At 48.3% G+C, this 20,520-nt stretch overlaps 1 protein-coding gene across 7 annotated transcripts in view; it reads left to right on the top strand.

Annotated features, from left to right (window-relative positions):
* The first annotated feature begins 1,074 nt into the window (after positions 1 to 1,074).
* Positions 1,075 to 20,520, top strand: part of CRACDL (CRACD like) — a 180,316-nt gene continuing 160,870 nt past the window's right edge. For 3 of the 7 annotated variants that reach the window (XM_049856548.1, XM_049856553.1, XM_049856554.1), the window contains exon 1: positions 6,665 to 7,082. Coding sequence is in view for 1 of the 7 variants with exons in the window: in XM_049856552.1 (XP_049712509.1) it covers positions 6,540 to 6,613 (74 nt within the window). In the remaining 6 variants the exon portion in view is untranslated. Of the gene's footprint in view, positions 1,584 to 2,924; positions 2,965 to 5,324; positions 6,614 to 6,664; positions 7,083 to 8,675; positions 19,502 to 20,520 lie in introns of those variants that run through there. The other 4 variants (XM_049856555.1, XM_049856552.1, XM_049856549.1 and 1 more) reach the window with 4 other exon arrangements.

Genomic DNA, 20,520 nt, shown 5'->3' on the forward strand with positions numbered 1-20,520 from the left:
AATGGCGTACCCCTTTTCAAATGCGGAGCAATTCAGCCCACTTTACAGTGCATACTTAGAAATACCCTCTGCAAGTTAAGAGCTTCAGCGTCATTTATGAGTTCTGACACTTAGTGTCAGTGCGAAGTGTGATCTTGTGTACATTCCACAAATTATCTGGACTTTATAAAGTTTCCTCATGCAAGTTCAAATGGGAATCTTTGAATGCAACTAGCGTAGTGTCTGCTGTGCATGAGATACTTAATAAATTATGGGTAACAATCATACTGGGGGGCACGCCAACCTTACCTACAATTTAAGGGGCAGGCAGATCCCATCTTCTGTCTAGGATCAGAGATCAATGTTGTTAGGCACTGAGAGAACTCATGAAGGGTAACTTGAATTTTCTCTGAAGGAAGCAAAATCATGTGTTCAGAAGAGGGTGTGATGGGACTGGGAACAAATGGTGCATGAGAACAGTTAGGGCTGCTGGTTGTGTGGAATGGGATGAGGAACTGCCCAGGGACAAATGAAGCACTATCCAGTAGTGTCCCTTGGGCCTGAGAGCCTTAGAAGCCTTCACCCCCTGTGACTCAGTCAGAGCCTCAGAACCATCCATACTCACTGACTCAGTAATTCCTCTTTTGGATCTCTCCTAAGGAAATCATCATGAACGCAGATAAATTACGTACGCTGGAATTTATCAAAGAATTTTGTATAATACACCCAAATTGGAAACAATGCAGTAGAGAAATGGTAAAATAACTTATAATCTGGCCACATAATAGATTATTAGACAGCTTCTAAAGAGTATGCTTATGAAGACTTGGTTATCACATGAGAAGATCGTTATAATGTAGTTGAAAAAAATCAGAATACAAAATTGTGCATTTAGCTTAATCTTGGCCATTAGAAGACATTTCAGTTTGCAGTCAAACTCAAATGCCTTTAAAAAAAAAAAAAAAAAGACAACCTGGAAGGAAATGCAGTAAAATAGTAACAGTGATGATCTCCAGGTGTGAAATTACGGGCTATCTTTCCTTCTTTATTATTTTATGTATCAACCTTTTTTTTTTTTTTTTTTTTCAGAGAATGAATAAGGTATTAAGAGCCCAAATGAGATTGGAGACTGTAAATGTTTGTGGTTTCAGCCTGCAGGGTTCTGTGATTTTCCTTGGCAGCCCTGAAAGGCCTGGCTGTAAGAAGAGAAAAGACTTGTGTGGGGTTGCGATTTCAACCAGCAAGACATGGCTGGAGGACCAAGGGATGAAAGAGTTGGTGCTGGCAAGAGAGGAATTGGGGTGATGACCATGTGGATAAGGGCTGGGAAGAGTGGAAGTTGGACAGGGATGCCTGCTTGAGACAAGGGAGGAGGCAAAGACCAAAAGGTCCCTGGAAGGCCCAAGAGCAGAAGTGTGGGAAACTAAAGAGGCACAAGGCGGACGGAAAAGGGCTGGGAAGAAACACTGAGCCCTGGAGTTGAACTGATTTGTTGTGGAGCCGTTCGGGATGATGGCAGGTTGTGGGTAGTTTGTTTATCAAGCAGCTACTACGTTCCAGCACCATGCTAGATGCTTGAAATACTACAGTAATCCTCAAGACAGGTACATACCCTGCCATCTTGGGAGACTGCTCTAATGGGGGAGCTTATTATTAAACCTGAAATAAACCACAAGTGTGATACATGCTATAAAGAGAAGAATAGGGTGAAAGAGAAAAACATGGGTCAGGGTGAAAGACCAAAGGGAGCGACATTTAAGCTAAGATTTGGAGGATGAGTCTGAGCCAGTCAGATGAAGGGTCAGGGTGAGAGCACGCCAGGAGATGAGCAAAGTCCTCAAAGCAGGAAAGAGCTTGGGGTATTCCAGGAACTGGAAGAAGACCAGTGTAGCTACAGCAGAATGACCAGAAGGGTGGAACTGAAATAAAGCCCAAGAGGTGGGCTGGGAGGAGATCAGGCCATGTTGAAGGGTTTGAGCTTTGTCCTAACCGCATGGAAGCCAGAGAAGGGTTTTGAAAGAGGGAAATGACTTGGTCCAATTCATATTGCTGGAGGGTGATGAGAAGGACAGTGGCTGGGATCTGGGTCCTACCAGACAGCCAGTCTGTGGAGACAGTCCCTCAGGAGTAGGGTCTGTGTGGCTTTAGCAGTGAGGCAGCTCGTTTCTACCTCTGCCCCCGCGGCTCACTTGGACAATGGGCCAGCTGTCATGGGGATGATGTCATAGATTGAATTGTGTCCCCCCAAAATATGTGTCAACCTGGCTAGGCCATGATTTCCTGTATTGTGTGGTGGTCCTCCATTTTGTGATCTGACGTGATTATCCTATGTGTTGTAAATCTTCACCTCTGGTGTTAATGGAGGTCCTGGTGGTGCAGTGGTTAAGAGCTTAGCTGCTAACCGGAAGCTTGGCCATTTGAATTCACCAGGCGCTCCTTGGAAACTCTGTGGGGCAGTTATATTCCGTCCTATAGGGTTGCTATGAGCCTGAACCAACTGGAGGACAACAGCAAGGGGTTTGGGGTTTTTATGATGTTAATGATGCAGGATTAGAGGCGGTTATGTTAATGAGGCAAGACTCAATCTACAGGTTTAGATTGTTATTCTGAGTCAATCTCTTTTGAGATATAAAAGAGAGAATCAAGCAGAGAGGAGAGGGACCTCAAACCACCAAGAAAGCAGCGCTGGGAGCAGAGTGCATCTTTTGGACCCAGGGTCCCTGAGTTGAGAAGCTCCTATGCCAGGGGAAGACTGACGACAAGGACCTTCCCCCAGAACAAACAGAGAGAGAAAGCCTTCCCCTGGAGCTGGCACCTTGAATTTGGACTTCTAGCCTCCTAGACTATGAGAGAATAAAAACATCTGTTTATTAAAAGCATCCACTTGGGGTATTTCTGTTATAGCAGCACTAGATAACAAAGACTGATGACTTTCTTTTTTCTAGTTGGTTCCTGTCTGGTCCCTGACGCCAATCCTCTGCCCAGGTAGGGATGCCTGCGCCTGTGGGGTTCATATATTCTCAACTCCAGTGAAGACAAGCAGATTGAGTGTCTCATGAAGACCCAAGAGCAGACTATTGGGTCTTAATGAAGAGTTGTTCTGTAGAACATAGTCTCCCAGCCACCAGCCTGGGTTAGAGAGGCCTGGCGCCTTTGGTCTGACACTCTTCACCCCATTACGGTAACGATAGCTCTCTGGTTTGACTACACGAAGATTCAGGAGGGTGGATACTGACTGTTGTTGTCATCAGGTGCCAAATTATAATCATATATAATTATAGCATTATAATGAAATGTGCAAAGACCTGGAGTTAGAAAGCCAAAAGGGAAGACTGATTCCTAGTTGTCTTTTTAGCAGTGATGATGAAGGTGATGACAAGGATGGCGTTAGGAATAATTGAGAGAAGAAAGAGATATAAATATCTGATATCCAAAGGATGCTTCTTCCTGAGTGTGGGAAGGGCTGTTTCTCCTATTTTTTTTTCTAAACTAACAAGCTGTTTTCAGTCTGCAGGACTCGACGTCATTTTCAGAAAGACAGCAGTGCTCAGCGTCGAGGGTGTGGATTGTGGGGCCTCCTGCCTGGGTGTGGACCCTAGCCCTGAATGGCCTTGTCTACCTGCATCGCCTTGGGCATGGTACTCACCCTTTTTGTGCCCAAGTCTCCTGATTCTTAACATGGAGATAATAGCAGTACCTCATGTGTAAGGTCAGGGAAATGGCAGGTCTCACCTCTGGGTTTCTGGGGTGTGAATGATTTAAATGAGCTACGATTTGTAAATGGTTTAGAACAGGGCCTGGCATTTGATAAAAGGCGGTTCTCAGATGAGGTGCAATGTATTGAGAAGTGGTAGAGCCTTCTTTCTCTTGGCTTGTCAGTGGGCTTCTACTTCCCTGCAAAGGGGCTTTCAGGGATAGCTGAGAGATTTTTCTGGAGCCCCCGGGAATAAGCAACCCAGTGCCCTTAGCTTTATGACTGTCTGCAGGCTGTAAGAAACTGCACAGGGTCTGTGTTTCCTTTCAACCTTTGGCAAAGCCTTGTTTGAATATTTTAGCCTTTTCTCAACCCAGCTTCAAGGTTTGATCCAAGGGCCAGTAAGGAGGAAGGAGCTCCCCTGGAAGGCCACTGTGGCAGGCCCTGGGAACTGGAGTCTGCAGCAGAAAGGTGAACCTGACCGTCAGGGTCCCTGTTTTTCCTTTCAACATTTTAGAAGGATGAAGGCGCTTGCTCTACCAGGCTCCAGATAATTTTCCATTTTCCTAATCTGTTCAGAAGGTTCCCCACCACTTTCTATTTTGGGCGTTGACATCGTGTTCTCAGTTTAGCTAATCACCAAGAACCTCGGTTTTTGTCCTTTCAAAACCTCCAGGAACGCCAGAAGCCGCCCACAGCACGTACAAATAAAGGCAGAGGCTTGGGGTATTCTGGAAACAAAAGAAATTCTTAGGTAGAAAGGAAGTTTATGGAGTCAGTAAGTATCTAGCAGTAACAACAACAAAAGCTAAGTGTGATTTTGAAGAGCAAGGAAGCAGAGAGGCTCAAAGAGGGAGAGGAGAGAAGGGCGTGCTGGTTTCTTTAGAGTTGTTTGGTTCCACTTAAGAATTTCGACAAAAGCAAACACAGTGGTTAGTATGGGCTGTAGGACTCATTCTTTTCTTTCACAGGGGGAATACAAAGCATTTGCTTAAACGTCAATGTTGTTGTCAGTTGCTGTGGGGAAGTTGATTCACACACCAAAAAACAAAAAAAAAACACCGCAGTGCCATTGAGTCAATTCCAACTCATAGAGACCTTATTGGACAGAGCAGAACTGCCCTATAGAGTTTCCAAGGAGTGCCTGGCAGATTCGAACTGCCAACCTTTTGGCTAGCAGCCATAGCACTTAACCACTGTGCCACCAGGGTTTCCGACACACGCACACAGTTGTTAATACGAGTCTGTAGGACTCACTCGTTCTTTTCACACAGGGAATACAGAGTACTTGCTTGAACGTCAGTGTTGTTAGTCGCTGTCAAGTTGATCATGACTCATGGTGACTCCATGCATGCAGACCTGTCTTCCTGGGTGCCTCTGCATGGGTTCCAATCTGCCAACCTTTTGGTCAGTGTTGTTGTTGGGTGCCATGTTGATTTCGACTCACAGCGACCTCTGTGACAGAGCAGAACCGCTCCACAGGTTTTCCCAGGCTGTAATCTTTGCTGTGGGCTGGATCCGCCGACCTCATGGTTAGCAGCCCAGAGTTTAGCCATTTCACCACCAGGGTTCCTTTTCTGGTGCTTTGGAGCCCTGGTGGCGCAGTGGTTAAAAGCTTGGCTGCTAACCAAAAGGTCAGCAGTTCGAATTCACAGCTTGCTCTTTGGAATCCCTTTGGGGTAGCTCTACCCTGTCCTGTAGGGTCACTATAAGTCAGAATTGACTGGACAGTGAGGAGTTTAGTCCAGTGCTTAAGCATTTGCAGAACCTGGCATCTTCTAAGGTCAATAGGCTCTTTTAAGTGACTTTTGTTCTTGCGTGCCCTCAAGTCAATTCTGACTGCCCCACAGGGTTTTCTAGGTTGTAATCTTTAGGGGTACAGATTTCCAAGTAAGCGGGATCACCCTTTAGCCTCCTTTCCCTGCCTCTGATTGTTCTATTCGGGATTTTGATCCTGTTTACAGTCAGCCTTCCATGTAAACCTTTCACGGTTCTTCCCTGGGTCTTCTCCTAGAGCTACACAAACGTCGTTTTCTCCCAACCTCAGTGTCCGCAGGCAAATCAGCCGACCCTCCACACCAGGGGGTGATCCTCCACCTAAGACCACCGACATTGCGGATAACTCAGACATCAGGTAACACATCAGCGTCACTATTTGATGTCAGCATACTCTGGTCCATCTGAGGCATGAGAGCTTCTCACAAGATGGCTGTGCTGGTCTCAGTTCTCTGCGGGGACACAGTTCACGGTCACCTAGGCTCCCTCACCTGCAAAGCTCCCCGCTCTTGGGGGCACGTGTTAGGGGGCGCTGCGCTGTGGAATCAGCTCACCAAGGCTTAGGTGCGGGCTTGGTAATTCATCAGCAGGGCGACCAGCCGAGACCAGCACATCTCCTAAGACGGGCTCCCCCAACGGACCAGCCCCTTCTCTCAAAGAAATAAACGGAGAGGCTGAGAAGTCACCAGCACTCTTTCTTCCTACCCTTGTGGGTGTCACAACAATGATTCACCTCAAGACGGGGCAGCAGCTTCCCTAATTAGCCCGGAGACGCTCTGGACCTACATGGGTAAAAAAACAAAACAAAACTTTTATTCAAACGCGCACTTCCTTCCCACCACTTCAACTCCCTCCTGGCCCTGAGCCCGCGGGACACACGGCTTTGCGTGGCGGACCTAGGGCCCCAGCCCGGCTCCATCTGGCCCTGAAGCCCCTAGGCGACCGGAAGATTGAGGCTGGGGTCGGATCTGAGCGGCGGCTCCTCTTCCTGGCCCTAGACCCTGCCCCCGAGGGCGCGCAGGTGCCCCCGAAGTGGGCGCAGGTGCCCCGGAGGTGGGTGCCTCGCCCTCCGGGCGTGACTCGCCTCCAGATGGGTGGACCCCGGCCCGCCTGGAGCCCCCGACGGAGCAGCCCCGCCGGGCGGCAGGAGGGAGCAGAAGCAAGGTGGGTAAGGCTCGCCAGCGGGGTCCCTCACCAGGCCGGGGCAGCGGCGTCGGGGCCGGCGGGGAGGGGCGCAGAGCGGGCGCCGCGGGGGAGGAGCGCGGCAGCCTCGGCGAGCGGAGCAGAGCTGCACGGCGTCCGCCCCCGCGCCTCCGAGCCCAGCGCAGCGGAGCCGGCGCGCCCAGAGCGGGGAGCGCGCGCTGAGCGCCGGGCAGCGCGGGCCGCGGGGAGGCTCGTGCCTGCGCCCCGCTCTCCAGCTCCCCAGCTGGCGCTGCTCTGGGCGGCCGGACAGACACCTGCTGCGTCCCGCGCCCGGCCGCCGGAGCCGCTTCGGGGGTCCCGGGCGCCTGGAGGCGGGCAGGGCCCCGGCGGGCGCGCACCCGGGCGGTCTCAGACCCCGGCCCGCCGGAGCCCTGCGGACCCTGCCCGACCCTCCGCTTCTCGCCGAGCTCGAGCCACGCTCCGGTGCCAGGTACCTGGGATGGTCTGAACTCCGTGGGCCTCGAGGCGTGAGTGGGTCAAAGACCCGGCGGCGCGGGGGAACAGGGGAAGGGGCGACGCGAACCCTGAATGGCGTTCCGACAGCGGGGCGGGGGTGGGTGGCGAGGGCAGGGCCCACGCAGCCAGGCGCCTTCCGTCCGCCTAGCGGGCACCCTCGCCGGGGCCGCCTCCTGGGGCGGCGCGGGGGCCGTGGGGCCGAGGTGAGCCACATGCGCTCCTGCGAGTGCCCAAAGTTTCCCTTTGTTCACTTTGCTGGACTCTAACGCGAGGCAAAGCGCAGCAGTTCGCCGCGCTAAGAAAAGAAGAGGGGGAGACTGGCTTGCTGGGTTTAAATGGTTGATAAACGAGGTGTTCGTGCCTGCTGTTCTCCCCCCGGCCGTAGCAGGGAGAGCGGTGCCCACGTTCATTCACTGTCTGCCTGCTGCTCCAGGTAATGGTTTATTCGTTTAACAGTGTTCAGGCTGTCATGACAGCCAGCAGCAGGGATTCTGGATTTAATCTAAGAAATGTCCAGAATTTTAAGCAACAAATATTTGTTGAATAGAAGCTTTCTGTCAGGTCGGGCTTTACTAGGAGGCGGCCATGTGATCAAAACGGCTGAGTAGTTATCATTGCAGTTATTATTTATTATTAATATTTGGCTTTTGAAGTGAAAGTGAAAAGGAATGTCACTGTAGGCACTGGAGCTGTGTATGAACAGGTCTACAGCTGGCGTCTTGACACCGCGGAACGCTTACTGTTGAGCCAGGAAATCCATCAAGTGGGAGACAAGCAGCCGTGTGACCTTTTAGAGCCCACCTCATACCTTCCTAAAGGGATAAAATATCCTCCTCCCTTATCCTAGCCTGCAGGCTCCCTTTGATTTACATAAACACACACACACCAGACTATGGAATTGAACCTATTTGGGACCCTGGTATTCTCCCACGGGAAACCCTCGTGGCGGAGTGGTTAAGTACTACGGCTCCTAACCAAAAGGTCCGCAGTTTGAATCTGCCAGGCGCTCCTTGGAAACTCTGTGGGGGCAGTTCTGCTGTGTCCTGTACGGTCGCTATGAGTCGGGATCAACTTGGTGGCAATGGGTTTGGTTTTTTTTTTTTGTTGTTTTTGGTTATTGCCTCAGGAGCTCCCTCACCCAGGCTGACACCGGGATTATGGAGCATCGTGGCTGCTCTTGAGAGAGAGCTCTTTGAGGTTGAAAATGGTGAGGAGAAAGGTTTTCTAGAGCTAGCCCAGTGCAGTGCATCAGGGGACCCTGCGTCCGGGGCCAGGTGGAACTGGGCAGGTTTCTCACTCTGCCAGGGTACAGTGTGAGCAATATTGGTGCCCGAGGCAAAAGGAAAAGATCAGTAATACTGATCCTGTCCTTATTTAAAATTGTCTATTTTGCTCACTGGATTTTTTGCATTAACTTTGATGTTTTAAAATAGTGCATTGGAACATTGTTTATCTTCTGAAAGTTGGAATATGCTATTGCCTTACTCAACTCTACTTTAAAATACCCTTCAAAATATGATATTTTAATGTTTACATTAGAAATATGGTGAAAGTTAATTTATAAACTTTTCTTGTAATTCCGTGTAAGTCAACATAATTATTCCTATACCAACCTATTAATATGATTTATGTAAATGTGTAAGGCAATTTTCTTGAAAATTAAAAATATATATTATAATATTACTGAGTTTTTTGATGCCTCCGTTAAATTTTGTACCAGGGGCAAGTACCTCACTCTCCTCACCCTCACCCTCATTGCTGCTAGATAGCTGTGAGTTGGTAGGTAGGTAGGTTTCTTAACAGCTATAAGCATTAGTTTTCTCATTTATAAAATAAATAAAGTGAACCATCCATGGATATTGTATAGCCAAATGCATAGCATCTGGCATGTGGTTGTCTAAAGGGTGTCTGTCCCATTCTTGGAGTTCCACCGCCCACTGCTGTTGAGTTGATCCTGACTCAGTGACCTCATAGGGTTTCCCAGTCTGTAAACCTCTCCGGAAGCAGACTGCCACATCTTTCTCCTGCAGGGCTGCTGGTAGTTTTGAACCACCGACCTTTTGGTTAGAAGTCGAAGGTGGTGCAAATAGTTGATGTGCTTGGCTGCTAACCGAAAAATTAGAGGTTTGAGTCCATCTAGAGGTGCCTTGGAAGAAAGACCTGGTGATCTACTTCTGAAAAATTAGCCATGGAAAACCCTGTGGAGATAGTCCCCCTCTGACACACACAGGGTGGCACGAGTTGGAATTGACACAACGGCAACTGGTGGTCATGATCCCATTCTTATCACACTCGTCTTGGGCTAGTCACTGAATTGTGCGGAGTCTCAGTTTGTCGCTCGGTGAAATGGGAGTAATGATAACCAGCTCATGGCGATGCTGTCACGGTTAAATGAGAGGATGTGCCTGAGGGCACCTGGCCATCCTGGAGGATGGGTTTCCTGTGATGCCTGGGCGGCCATCGGTTTGACTTGGCAAAGCTTGCAACCACTTATTTTTCCTCTGGAGGTTTGTCCTCCGCACAGGCACCTTTATAAGTTCTGGTTGTGTTGCAGGCAGACCCTACACAAGCATTTGAATCAGAGCAGAGATGTTTCTGCCCAGCTGTTATTGTTAAGGAGCCCTGGTGGCACAGTGGTTAAGAGCTCTGCTGCTAACCAAAAGGTCTGCAGTTCGAATCCACCAGCTGCTCCTTGGAAACCCTATCGGACAATTCTACTCTGTCTTGTAGGGTCACTGTGAGTTGGAATTGACTCAATGGCAATGGGTTTTTTTTTTTTTTTTTTGATTATCATTGAGGGGCGAGATTTATTAGCCATAACTTGTGGTGTGCAAATTTTTAAAAAGTGAAATTTATTTTGTTGCCCAAAACCGCTTTGGTTCCCTTTTCCTGTCCTCAGTCTTAGCTGATGAGTGTGTTTTCCCTGAGCAACACTCAAGTGCTGCCATCTCAGCCGCTCTCTGATTAAAAGCAGCTTGCTCTCTTGAGGGATAGTCTCTCAGTCTCTCCAGATCACCCCTTCGAGGGGACCCTTTTCTGTACCTCACGTGGTCTCTGGGAACCCAGAGAAGGTTGTTGTCACATCAGGGCTGTGTGTGTGTGTGTGTGTGTGTGTGTGTGTGTTGGGGACATCTGGTCTCCTTGCTGCCTTCTTAACGAGATGCCCCCCTCCCCCACCACCTCTCACTGAGACTCCTTCTTGTGTGTCCACTGAGCATTGTCCAGCCGAGTCTCTCTGTGGTGAGCCACAGCTGGGGACCTGGCTCCTGCATCTGGCACTGAGGTCTCTTCTGGGTCCCTCCTGGGCACCTGGGCACCTGCTCAGATGGTGTGGAACCAGGAGAGCTGACTCCGGGCCCACCTGGAATCATGCTAGGCTGTCGTTTCTGCTTTACTGAATGGTCTCCTCCTAGCATTCCTAGTACGACGAAGCAGGACAGCCTCCCCGCCTCCAGCTTTCCACTTTCCCCTCAACCTCTCAGGGCTTTTATTCCTTCAGCACCCCATCTTCCCCAGGCAAGGTCCCCCAGGTCCATCTCCTCCCAGAACTGGAGGGCTTTGTTTCCGTCTGTGGGGCAGGGACCTTGCTTCGTTTATCTCCTCTGCACACTGTAGCTCAGAATAAAGCTCTGGGCTTCATCTCCCAACCTCTGCTCTTTGTATGTAAAGGGAATTTACAACATTCTTTTCCTGGAGAAACCACTTGCGTCCTGGTCAGGTGGGAAAGGAGGCAGAGAGGAGCTTCTTGCTCCCCATCTTCAGTGCACCACGAAGGGAGACCTGGGTTTATGTGATCATTAGATTGCACTGGACTTACTATTATCTGAAAAAGGCTGGAAAAGTTGATGGGCCTGCTGGAGATTCTTCTAGTCAGAGGCTGAGATGAAGCAGGGAAAGAGTGGCTTTGAAACTTTGGAACCGAAGGAGAACGAATAGCCTTCTGCTTACACATTACTGAGCCCAGGCCAGCCCAACCCAGAATAATAAACCAATTACACGTGGATTAATGTTTTCCAAGGTATTCCTATTCCTGCCGCTGCTTCTTCTTTATCAGGCTCATCATGTGTGTGCTTGGCATTTACTAAAAGCAGTAAAGAAAATACAGAAAAACCCAGACCATAATTGCTTCTTCAAGGTGCTTAGGAATTCCTTGGAGAATAGTATTAGCCCTTTTGAAGCCTAAAGGTGTACACCCAGCCCTGGATTTTGTTTAGACGCAGTGGGTAGAAGGCGAAGTAGTCAAGGAAGGCATCTCAGAGAAGGTAAGACTTCAAGTCATGCTAAGACTTGGCCACGTGGCCATGAATGAGAACTTCTCCTGAGATGGGGGTCTGCATCTGGAGAAAGAAGGACTTGCCCAGAAGTGGCCTTCCCAGATCCACCTGTGGTTTGACTCTTGTGGTATCTGTTTATCCCTTTGGTTGTCTAGATACCTGTAAACACTGGTAGCATGGTTTGTGTTATCTGTAGGTAGGACAACAGTGAGGGTCAAAGTTCTAAATTCCTTTTTCCCGAACTGAACGGACATCAGATGAATTCTAGTCTAATCATATTATTCTTAGATTTCGGCATTTTAGGTCAGGTAAGGAGCCCCAGTGGCACAGTGGTTAAGAGGTTAGCTGCTAACCAAAAAAAAAAAAAAAGGTCGGCAGCTTGAATCCACCATCTGCTCCTTGGAAACCGTATGGGGCAGTTCTACTCTGTCCTATAGGGTCTCTATGAGTTGGAATAGACTTGGTGGCAACAGGTTTGGGTTTTGTTTTTATTTTTTAGATCAGGTAAATGGTCCCTGAGATACATTTGTGATTCTGAGAGATTGCCTCGAAATTCTTTGTGTTGTTTTTAACGTGATCTAATTCATAGTGCCGAGCCCCTTGGACCATGAAGCAGGAGGTGCCCTGTCAATGCTCAGCAAGTTTAGCATCGAATCGTCTAGAAATGATGAGTCAGGTGTGTACACACAGCAAGGTGTGTCTCCTCACCACATCCCACCTCACCGGGCACTAGCTCAGTGCAAACACACACACCCACACACCAGTCCTGGGGAGGTTCTTGGTAGGAAGGGGCTCTTGGGTAGTTTTCCTCTGATAAAGCTGTCTGTAAAAATAAATTACGAAAGGTCTCTGGAAAAGTGAGGAGTGGAAACTTGTTTATTTGTTCAGGCCTCCTCTTGGCTCTGGTGTGGAACTGGTTTTAATGTGTGAAGTTTAAGAACTTCCAGAAATATATGCCCTCGCCTCTGAAGTCCACATGCCAGCCTCCCAATCTCCCTGTGGTTTCTGCCACTAAATTCCGGTGTTGGGGGACGGCAGCTGAAGCCTTAGCTGTGGTGTGAGCATTTCCTCAGGAACTAACCTCAGGAAGCTTCCCTGAATGTGGGACATGAAAATGTCATGGGGTTTTGCATTCTTAAAGCAGGTTCTTCCGAGTGAGGCAGCCAGGGATTCTGATTTTGGCTCTGCCCCTTACAGGCCCTGGGACCTGGGGTATCCCACAGAATGGTGGTGCTGATTCACACCATGCAGGGTGCTTTTGAGCATTACATAATGTATGTATGACAAGCGGAGAAAATGCTTCATAAATTATTTGTAGTGATTACCCTTTAGTTGTCTTTCTTTTCAGAAGGTGAGGTTGGCGCAAATGGTTTGTGCTTGAATACTAACCTAAAGGTTGGTGGTTCGAACCCACCCAGTGGTACCGTGGAAGAAAGGCCTGGCAATCTGTTCCCTGAAGGGGAAGCCAAGAAAACACTGTGGAGCCATTCTGCTCTAACGCATGGGGTCAGAATCAACTCGATGGCAACAGGTTTGGTTTTTGGGTTTTAGTAAAGCAGTAAAGGGTACTTCCGTATCTGAGATTGGATGTCATTTAAGGAAAATTGGCAGATCTGCTGTACAGAGCACTGCTGAGTAGAGTCAGTGGTAGAAGATGTCAAGTGGGAAATGACCTCAACACAATTGATATATTTTTTTTTTATCGTACTTTAGATGAAAGTTTATAGGACAAACTAGTTGCTCACTGAACAGTTAGTACACATATTGTTTTATGACGTTGGTTAACAACATCATGATATGTCAACATTCTCCCTTCTCAGCCTTGGGTTCCCTATTACTAGCTTTTCTGTTCGCTCCTGCCTTCTAGTCCTTGCCCCTGGGCTGTTGTGCCCCTTTAGTCTTGTTTTCTTTAATGGACCTATCCAGTCTTTGGCTGAAGAGTGAACCTCAGGAGTGACTTCATTACTGAGCTGAAACGGTGTCCGGGGCCATACTCTCAGGGTTTCTCCAGTAGATACAGCAAATCTGGTCTTTCTTTTTGAGTTAGAGCTTTGTTCTGTATTTTTTTCCAGCTCTGTCCAGGACCCTCTGTTGTGATCCCTGTCAGAGCAGTCAGTGGTGGTAGCTGGGCACCATTTAGCTGTCCTGGACTCAGTCTGGTGGAGGCCATGGTAGATGTGGTCCATTAGTCCTTTGGACTAATCTTTCCCTTGTATCTTTAGTTTTCTCCATTATTCCTTGCTCCCGAAGGGGTGAGACCGGTAGAGTATCCTAGATGGCCACTCACAGGCTTTTAAAACTCCAGACGCTACTCACCAAAGTAGAATGTAGAACATTTTCTTTATAAACTGTATTATGCCAGTTGAGCTAGATGTTCCCGAGACCATGGTTTCCACAGCGCTCAGCCCAGCAATTCGGTCCCTCAGGGAGTTTGGATGTGTGACACAATTTAAAACACAGAGCAAGAAGCAGGAGGAAAGAGATGGAGCAGGTTAACGTGTAGGGTAGGGTACAAGTAGGTGGAAGACCCACACCACCTGAGTCCTGGCATACATAGTGTTCACATGTCCTGGCTCTCTCTGCTGCATCAGCCTTCCCCGCTGATGGCATGGTTACCAGGACCAGAGGTGAAGTTGGGGCAGGGGTCAGTCCCACAGACAGGAGATGGCCTGGGCAAATGACACACACTTGTTCTGTTGGCAAGACATAGGAACAGTCTGCCTAGCCACCGTAACAGCTCTCCAGTCAGCATTATGAACAACCATGGTTTCAGACGGGCCAGAATGGGTATCACCAATGGGTGATAGGTTCGTGATTATGAAGCGCTACTTGTGTATTTGTTTCATGCATGTGAATATATCATAAATATTTAGTAGCTTTTGTGTATTTAGTGTATTTACTGCCCAGGTACCTGGTGTATATTTAGAGCCTCACGGACATTAGGTATCTTTTGGTTCTTTCACCCTTTTCTGTCTGCTTACTACACACGTGCCCTCCCTTCTTATGAGGTTCCTCCATCCCTTTTGTGGTCTTTTCTTATATAGCAGAATTGAATGTTCTCAGACAATACAACAAGTGGATGGTACAGAAGAGCACTAAATTGTTCTCTTAAAACCAGTTCCCGGATTGAGTATACTTATGCGAAGCCATTGTCCGACCAAGATGGGTGAGCCCTTGGGCACCTTCTATGACCAGGCGTAGGTCTGTACAAGCTTCTGAAGCTTGCTCACACCCACTTCAGGTTCACAGACGGATACTCAGCTCTGCCGAGTGCTGGTTTCCGCTCCTGGCTCCTTAGGGAAATGACCACAGGAGTGATCATTGCGCTGCTCTGTGTTGCTGTGATCTGTGTACAAGCCTGTCTCAGTGATTAGCAGCCTTTGCTCTGGTTGTGGCTCTAAGGCTGGGCACAGTGTCGGCACCTGATAGGTATAGCACAGGTACAGAGGCATGGGTGGGGCTCACCTCAGTCAACACTTTGTCCCGGGGTGTAGCTCAGACCTGGGCTTGTGAGTTCACTTTATTATTCTGCAGCCCACATGGGGAGTGCATGGAACAGCTCAGAAGCCCTGTCTGCACTCTGCACTGGCCATGCTAACCTGGGCTTAACACCCAGCTCCCTGGAGGTTCTTGGACTTTGCTTTAATGCCTTAATTTTTCACCTCCCCCTCTCTCCCGCAAGGAGTGGTACCAAAAACTTTTTTTTTATGCGTCCTTTCTGCATGGAGAGGCCTTGGTGATGCAGTGGTTAAACGTTCATCTGCTAACCAAAAGGTCAGCACTTCGAACCCACTGGCTGATCCTTGGAAACCCTGTGGGGCCGTTCTACTCTGTCCTGTAGGGTGACTGTGAGTCGGAATCGACTTGACCAGCAACGGGTTTGGTTTTGGGGTTTTGGTTCTGCATGGAAGATTTGTTTACTTAGAAGCCGTAGTGCTAACTCTGCTAATGGAAGGAAGAAGGGAGAAGGAACAGGGCTTGTTGGTGGGTCTGACCCACCTACTCCAAGCCTGAATCACCCAGCCACACCACTCCGTACAGCCTGATGATCCACTCCCTGGGAACTGCGATCATATCCACAGGAATGAATTTGGACAGTTGCTGGGTGTCAGCTGCGTGCTCCACTGAAAACCAGAGCTTTATATCATCATGTGTTAGTGTTTCCCATATACTCTCAGGGTGAAAATGGGATCTTAATATAAGAACACAAAGCATCTCGAAGATATCAGTCACCTCTTTTCCAAGGGTTGACCAGTGTTAACTTGTGTTCTTCATGGCCTTCTTGAGTAAAGACAGTCTTTGAGTTGAGAGTTTTTGATAAGTGAGGCTTATTTGGTATCACATTTGAGAACACAAATTACTGAGTGCTTCCATGGGCCCTGGAGTCCTGGTGGCGCAGCGGTTAAGAGCTCGGCTGCTGACCAAAAGGTCAGCAGTTCGAATCCACCAGCTGCTCCTTGGAAACCCTATAAGGCAGTTCTACTCTGTCCTGTAGGGTCTCTATGAGTCGGAATCAACTCGATGGCAACAGGTTCCAGGTTTCATGCGCCCTAGGGGCATCCCAGGAGGCTCCGTAGGTGGTGGAGGAGCTGTTGTAAACAGGTCTTGGCTGTGCCAGCAATCAGGAGGGGTCTAGAAGGTAGCAAACCCCACGCAGGGCAGACCTGTGGAACATCTGGAACTCCAACAAGACTTGCTTGGCTCCTTTCATTTGGGCTGGTCTCTGACTGTTCCAGTGCGTGGCACAAGGCCAAGTCCTGCCATAACAGACGTCTCTTCCATCATACAATCCAGGGGCAGAATATGAGCAGATAACTTCAATAAAATTTGCGGGTATAGCCTTCTAAACTTTTGTCTGTACTGTACTAAATATACATGTACACACAGAGACACAGAAGTTGATATTTAATAAAAAGCAATACCTATATTGTTTTGTGGGCTGCTTTTTCAAAATTTATGGTATGTGTTGAGCCCCTTTTCCACATGATCAAATATTCTTCCTTAGCATCTGGTTCTCGTGGATGCAAGGAATTCCGTTGTATGGACAGATCCTACCTTACCCAAACCCTCTATTGGATGGACATTCGTTCCTGTTGCTAGTTGTCATTGAGTTGATTCCAACTCATGGCAACCCTGTGTGTGCAGAGTAGAACTGCTGTGTAGGGTTTTCAGAAGCAGACTGCCAGGCTTGTCTTCTGAAGTGCCTCTGGGTGGGCTGGAACTGCCAACCGTTCAGCTAGTAGTTGAGCGCTTAATCATTTGCACCATCCAGGGACTCTGGATGGACATTTAAACTAAAAAATCCAAAACCATTGCCGTCAAGTCAATCCCGACTCACAGCGACCCTATCAGATAGAGTAGAACTGCCCCATAGGGCTTCCGAGGAGCAGCTGGTGGATTCGAACAGCCGACCTTTTGGTTAGCGGCTGTAGCTCTTACCCACTGCGCCACCAGGGCTGTGGGTGGGCATTTAGTTAGGTCATTCCAACCTTTCGCCAGTTAGTGAAGGCGTGGCAGTGAACGTCCTTGTCGGTGTATTTTGCACATTGGTCTTACAGGTTTCTCTGAAGCACTGTCTTCTGAGCAGAATGCCTGTGTGTTCTCCAAGCCTCCTCCTTTCATATGCCCTGCCAGTAATTTTTTTTTTTTCATGGCAGGGATTTTTTTCCCCACAACATGAATTTTTGCTAACATTCCAAGCATCTTGGCCGATTGCTTCCTCAGCATCTGTGTCATTCAGGATTCACTCTAGCTAGGTTAAGCAGAAAGGATTTGTGTGTGTGTGTGTGTGTGTGTGTGTGTGTGTGTGTGTGTGTGTGTGCTTTAGGTGAAAGCTTACAGCTCAAGATAGTTTCTCATACAAAAATTTATTCACACATTGTTATGTGACCCTGGTTGCTCTCCCTATAATGTGACCACATTCTCCTTTCCACCCCAGATTTCCTGTGTCCATTCAACCAGCCCCTGTCACTTTCTGCCCTCTCGTCTTGCCTCTGGACAGGAGCTGCCCCTTTAGTCTCGTGTATCTACTTGAACTAAGAAGCACATCATTTATGTCTCATAGTCCAATCTATTCTTTGCCTGAAGAATTGGCTTTGGGAATGGTTTTAGTTCTGGATTAACAGAGAGTCTGGGGCCCATGTCTTCTGGGGTTCCTCCAGTCTCAGTCACACCATTAAGTCTGTTCTTTTTACTAGAATTTGAGGTCTGCGCCCCACCTTTCTCCTTCTCTGTCAAGGACTCTCTGTTGTGTTCCCTTTCAGGATGGTCATTGGTGGTAGCTGGGCACCATCTTGTTCTTCTGGTTTCAGGCTGATGGAGTCTGGTTTGTGCGGCCCCTTTTGTCTCTTGGGCTAATATTTTCCTTGTATCTTTGGTGTTCTTCATTTTCCTTTACTGCGGGTAGGTTGGGACCAGTTGATGCATCTTAGATGGCTGCTTGCTTGTTTTTGAGGCCCCAGATGCCAGTCACCGGAGAGTGATGCAGAACATTTTCTTAGTAAACTTTGTTCTGCCAGTTGACCTAGATGTCCCCTGAAACCATGGTTCCCAGACCCCCACCCCTGGTACACTGTCCCCTGAAGTGTTTGGTTGTGTTCAGAAAACTTCTTAGCTTTTGTTTTAGTCAAGTTGTGCTGACTTCCTCTGAATTGTGTGTTGTCCTTTCCTTCACTTAAGACAATTCCTGTCTACTATCTAGTTAGTGAATTCCCCTTTCCCTCCCTCCCCACCTTCGTAACCATCAAAGAATGTTTTCTTCTGTGTTTAAACCTTTTCTTGAGTTATTATAATAATGGTTTCATATAGTATTTATCCTTTTGTGACTAATTTCACTCAACATAACGACTCCCAGATTCATCCGTGTTGTGAGATGTTTCGAGGATTCATCATTGTTCTTCATGTTGCGTAGTATTCCATTGTGTGACTATACTGTAATTTGTTTATTCATTCATCTGCTGATGGGCATCTATGTTGTTTCCATCTTTTTACTATTGTGAACAGTGCAGCAGTGAACATGGGTGTGCGTACGTCTATTTGTGTGACGGCTCTTATTTCTCTAGGATAAATTCCAAGGAGTGGGATTGCTGGATTGTATGGTACTTCTGTTTCTAGCTTTTTAAGACAGTGCCAAATCAGTTTCCAGAGTGGTTGTACCATTTTACATTCCCACCAGCAGTGTATAAGTGTTCCAGTCCCTCAGCAATCTCTCCAGCATTTATTATTTTGTGTTTTTTGGATTAGTGCTAGCCTTGTTGGGGGGAGATGGTATCTCATTGTAGTTTTGATTTGCATTGCAGAAAAGGATTTGATGCAGGGAATTCAGAGCTGAAAGAATTGTTCGAAGTTTGGCTCTCTGCCAGATCTCCAGGAGTGGCCCCTAAAGCCCCCCTGCCAGGAGCTGCTGTCTCTGTCGCAGCTAGGGAGTCATCAGCTCCAGGCCACACTGCCTCCTGCCGTCCAACCTGCCCGTGGAGGTTCCCACCTGCCACTCAGTGTCCTTGAAGCTCTGAGCAAGACTCTGGGATCTCTGCCACCACCCATGTGAAAACGGGGTGCCTCCACTGTGGTGCCTGTTAGCAAAGAGACACCTGTGTCCAAGGAGGAAACTCAACCACGTGTGGGGAGCTGGGGACCAGGCTGAGAAAAGAGACTAAAAAATGGGGTCCTTAGTTTCCTGGCCTCCAGCATGCAATGAAGTAAGCCAGGTGGGGTGAATGGATTCACGGCTTTTTCTTTTATTTTTTAATTTTGTATTGTTTTATGTTATATTTGATACAGGGGAGTCTGGTGGTGCGAACAGTTAGGCTGTGGACTACTAGCTGAAAAGTCAGAGGTTTGAACTCACCCAGCGGCATGTTGGGAGACAGGCCTGGTGACCTGCTTCGGAAAGATCAGAGCCTTGAAAACCCTATAGAGCGGTTCTACCCTGTATGCATGGGGTAGCCAGGAGTCGAAATCCACTCCATGGCAACTAACAACAAGTTTGGTGCAGACAGGGGCGAGGGTCCCAGTATTTAGCCACTGATATTGACGATACTTAGTCACCAGTACTGACGGGCCTGGTCTCGGTCTCAGAAACTGTTTGTCCTCTTCAGAGAACATCAACATTATTTCTCAGGTAAGAGTTTCGTTTCAGTCTTCTCCTCAAAGCTTGCTGACATGAGCCCCAAAGCCCACCTTTCTGCCCTCTCTCAGAAGTCAGAGTGGAGGCTTCCTAAGCCTGAGCTTCGAAATAGGATGGAAACTTAAGACAAGGCCACATACGAATAGTACCTGTGGACTTACTTTGTATACAGATCAAGTGTTTGAAAATCAGATCTCCAGAGACCTGCCTTAGAGGGGAGGGCAAGTGGCTATGGGGGGCGGGGGGGGGGGGAGCGTCAGGTTATTTTATCTTTAATTTAGGGAATTCTTTGCTCTCTTTGGAACCCTAGTGACGCAGTGGTTAAGAGCTCTACTGCTGACCAAAGGGTTGGCCGTTTGAATCCACCACCCACTCCTTGGAAACCCTATGGTGCAGTTCCACTCTGCCCTGTAGAGTCACCATGAGTCGGAAAGACTTGACGAAAAAAGGTTTGCTCTCTTTGCTGCTTTCTCGGCAATGTTGTGTTAACCTTGGGCAGCCCTCAGTTACCAGGCGTGTGTAGGAAGCAGGCGTTAACATACTGCTAAGTTAATAGGCAGTTTTTATTTTTTCATGAGTTGTAATTGATCAGCAGTCAGTTTATCAACAGTGTTTCCCTGGCCTCTTCAAACAGGCTTTTGCAAGTAATTACTGTGAATTCAAGTGTTTGTGTAGTTCCCAGCTACCTCTCCGAGTGGGTCGAGCCATTTTCAGTTCTTCAAGGGAAGCGTTGCTCAAGAGACGTTACGGCAGAGACCAGGTGTTTAGCAACCAGAGCAAGGCCAGGAACTGGAGGTGCTGGAGACACCACGTGGGCCTGCCAGCACCCCTCACACTAATGGTACCCCTGCAGATGCACTATTGAAAACAGCCTGGTGCTCTGCGCCTCTCAAGCTCCGAGGTGGATGGTGGGGCAGGGGGTGAGGGAGCAAGAAGGAGAGCTGTGGAGGCCCTTGTTATTGTTAACTGCGTTCCAGTCAATTCTGAGTGGAGGCCCTAGACCCCGTCAAACT

This window comes from Elephas maximus, chromosome 17 (assembly GCF_024166365.1).
Source record: "Elephas maximus indicus isolate mEleMax1 chromosome 17, mEleMax1 primary haplotype, whole genome shotgun sequence".
Taxonomy (NCBI): Eukaryota; Metazoa; Chordata; class Mammalia; order Proboscidea; family Elephantidae; genus Elephas; species Elephas maximus.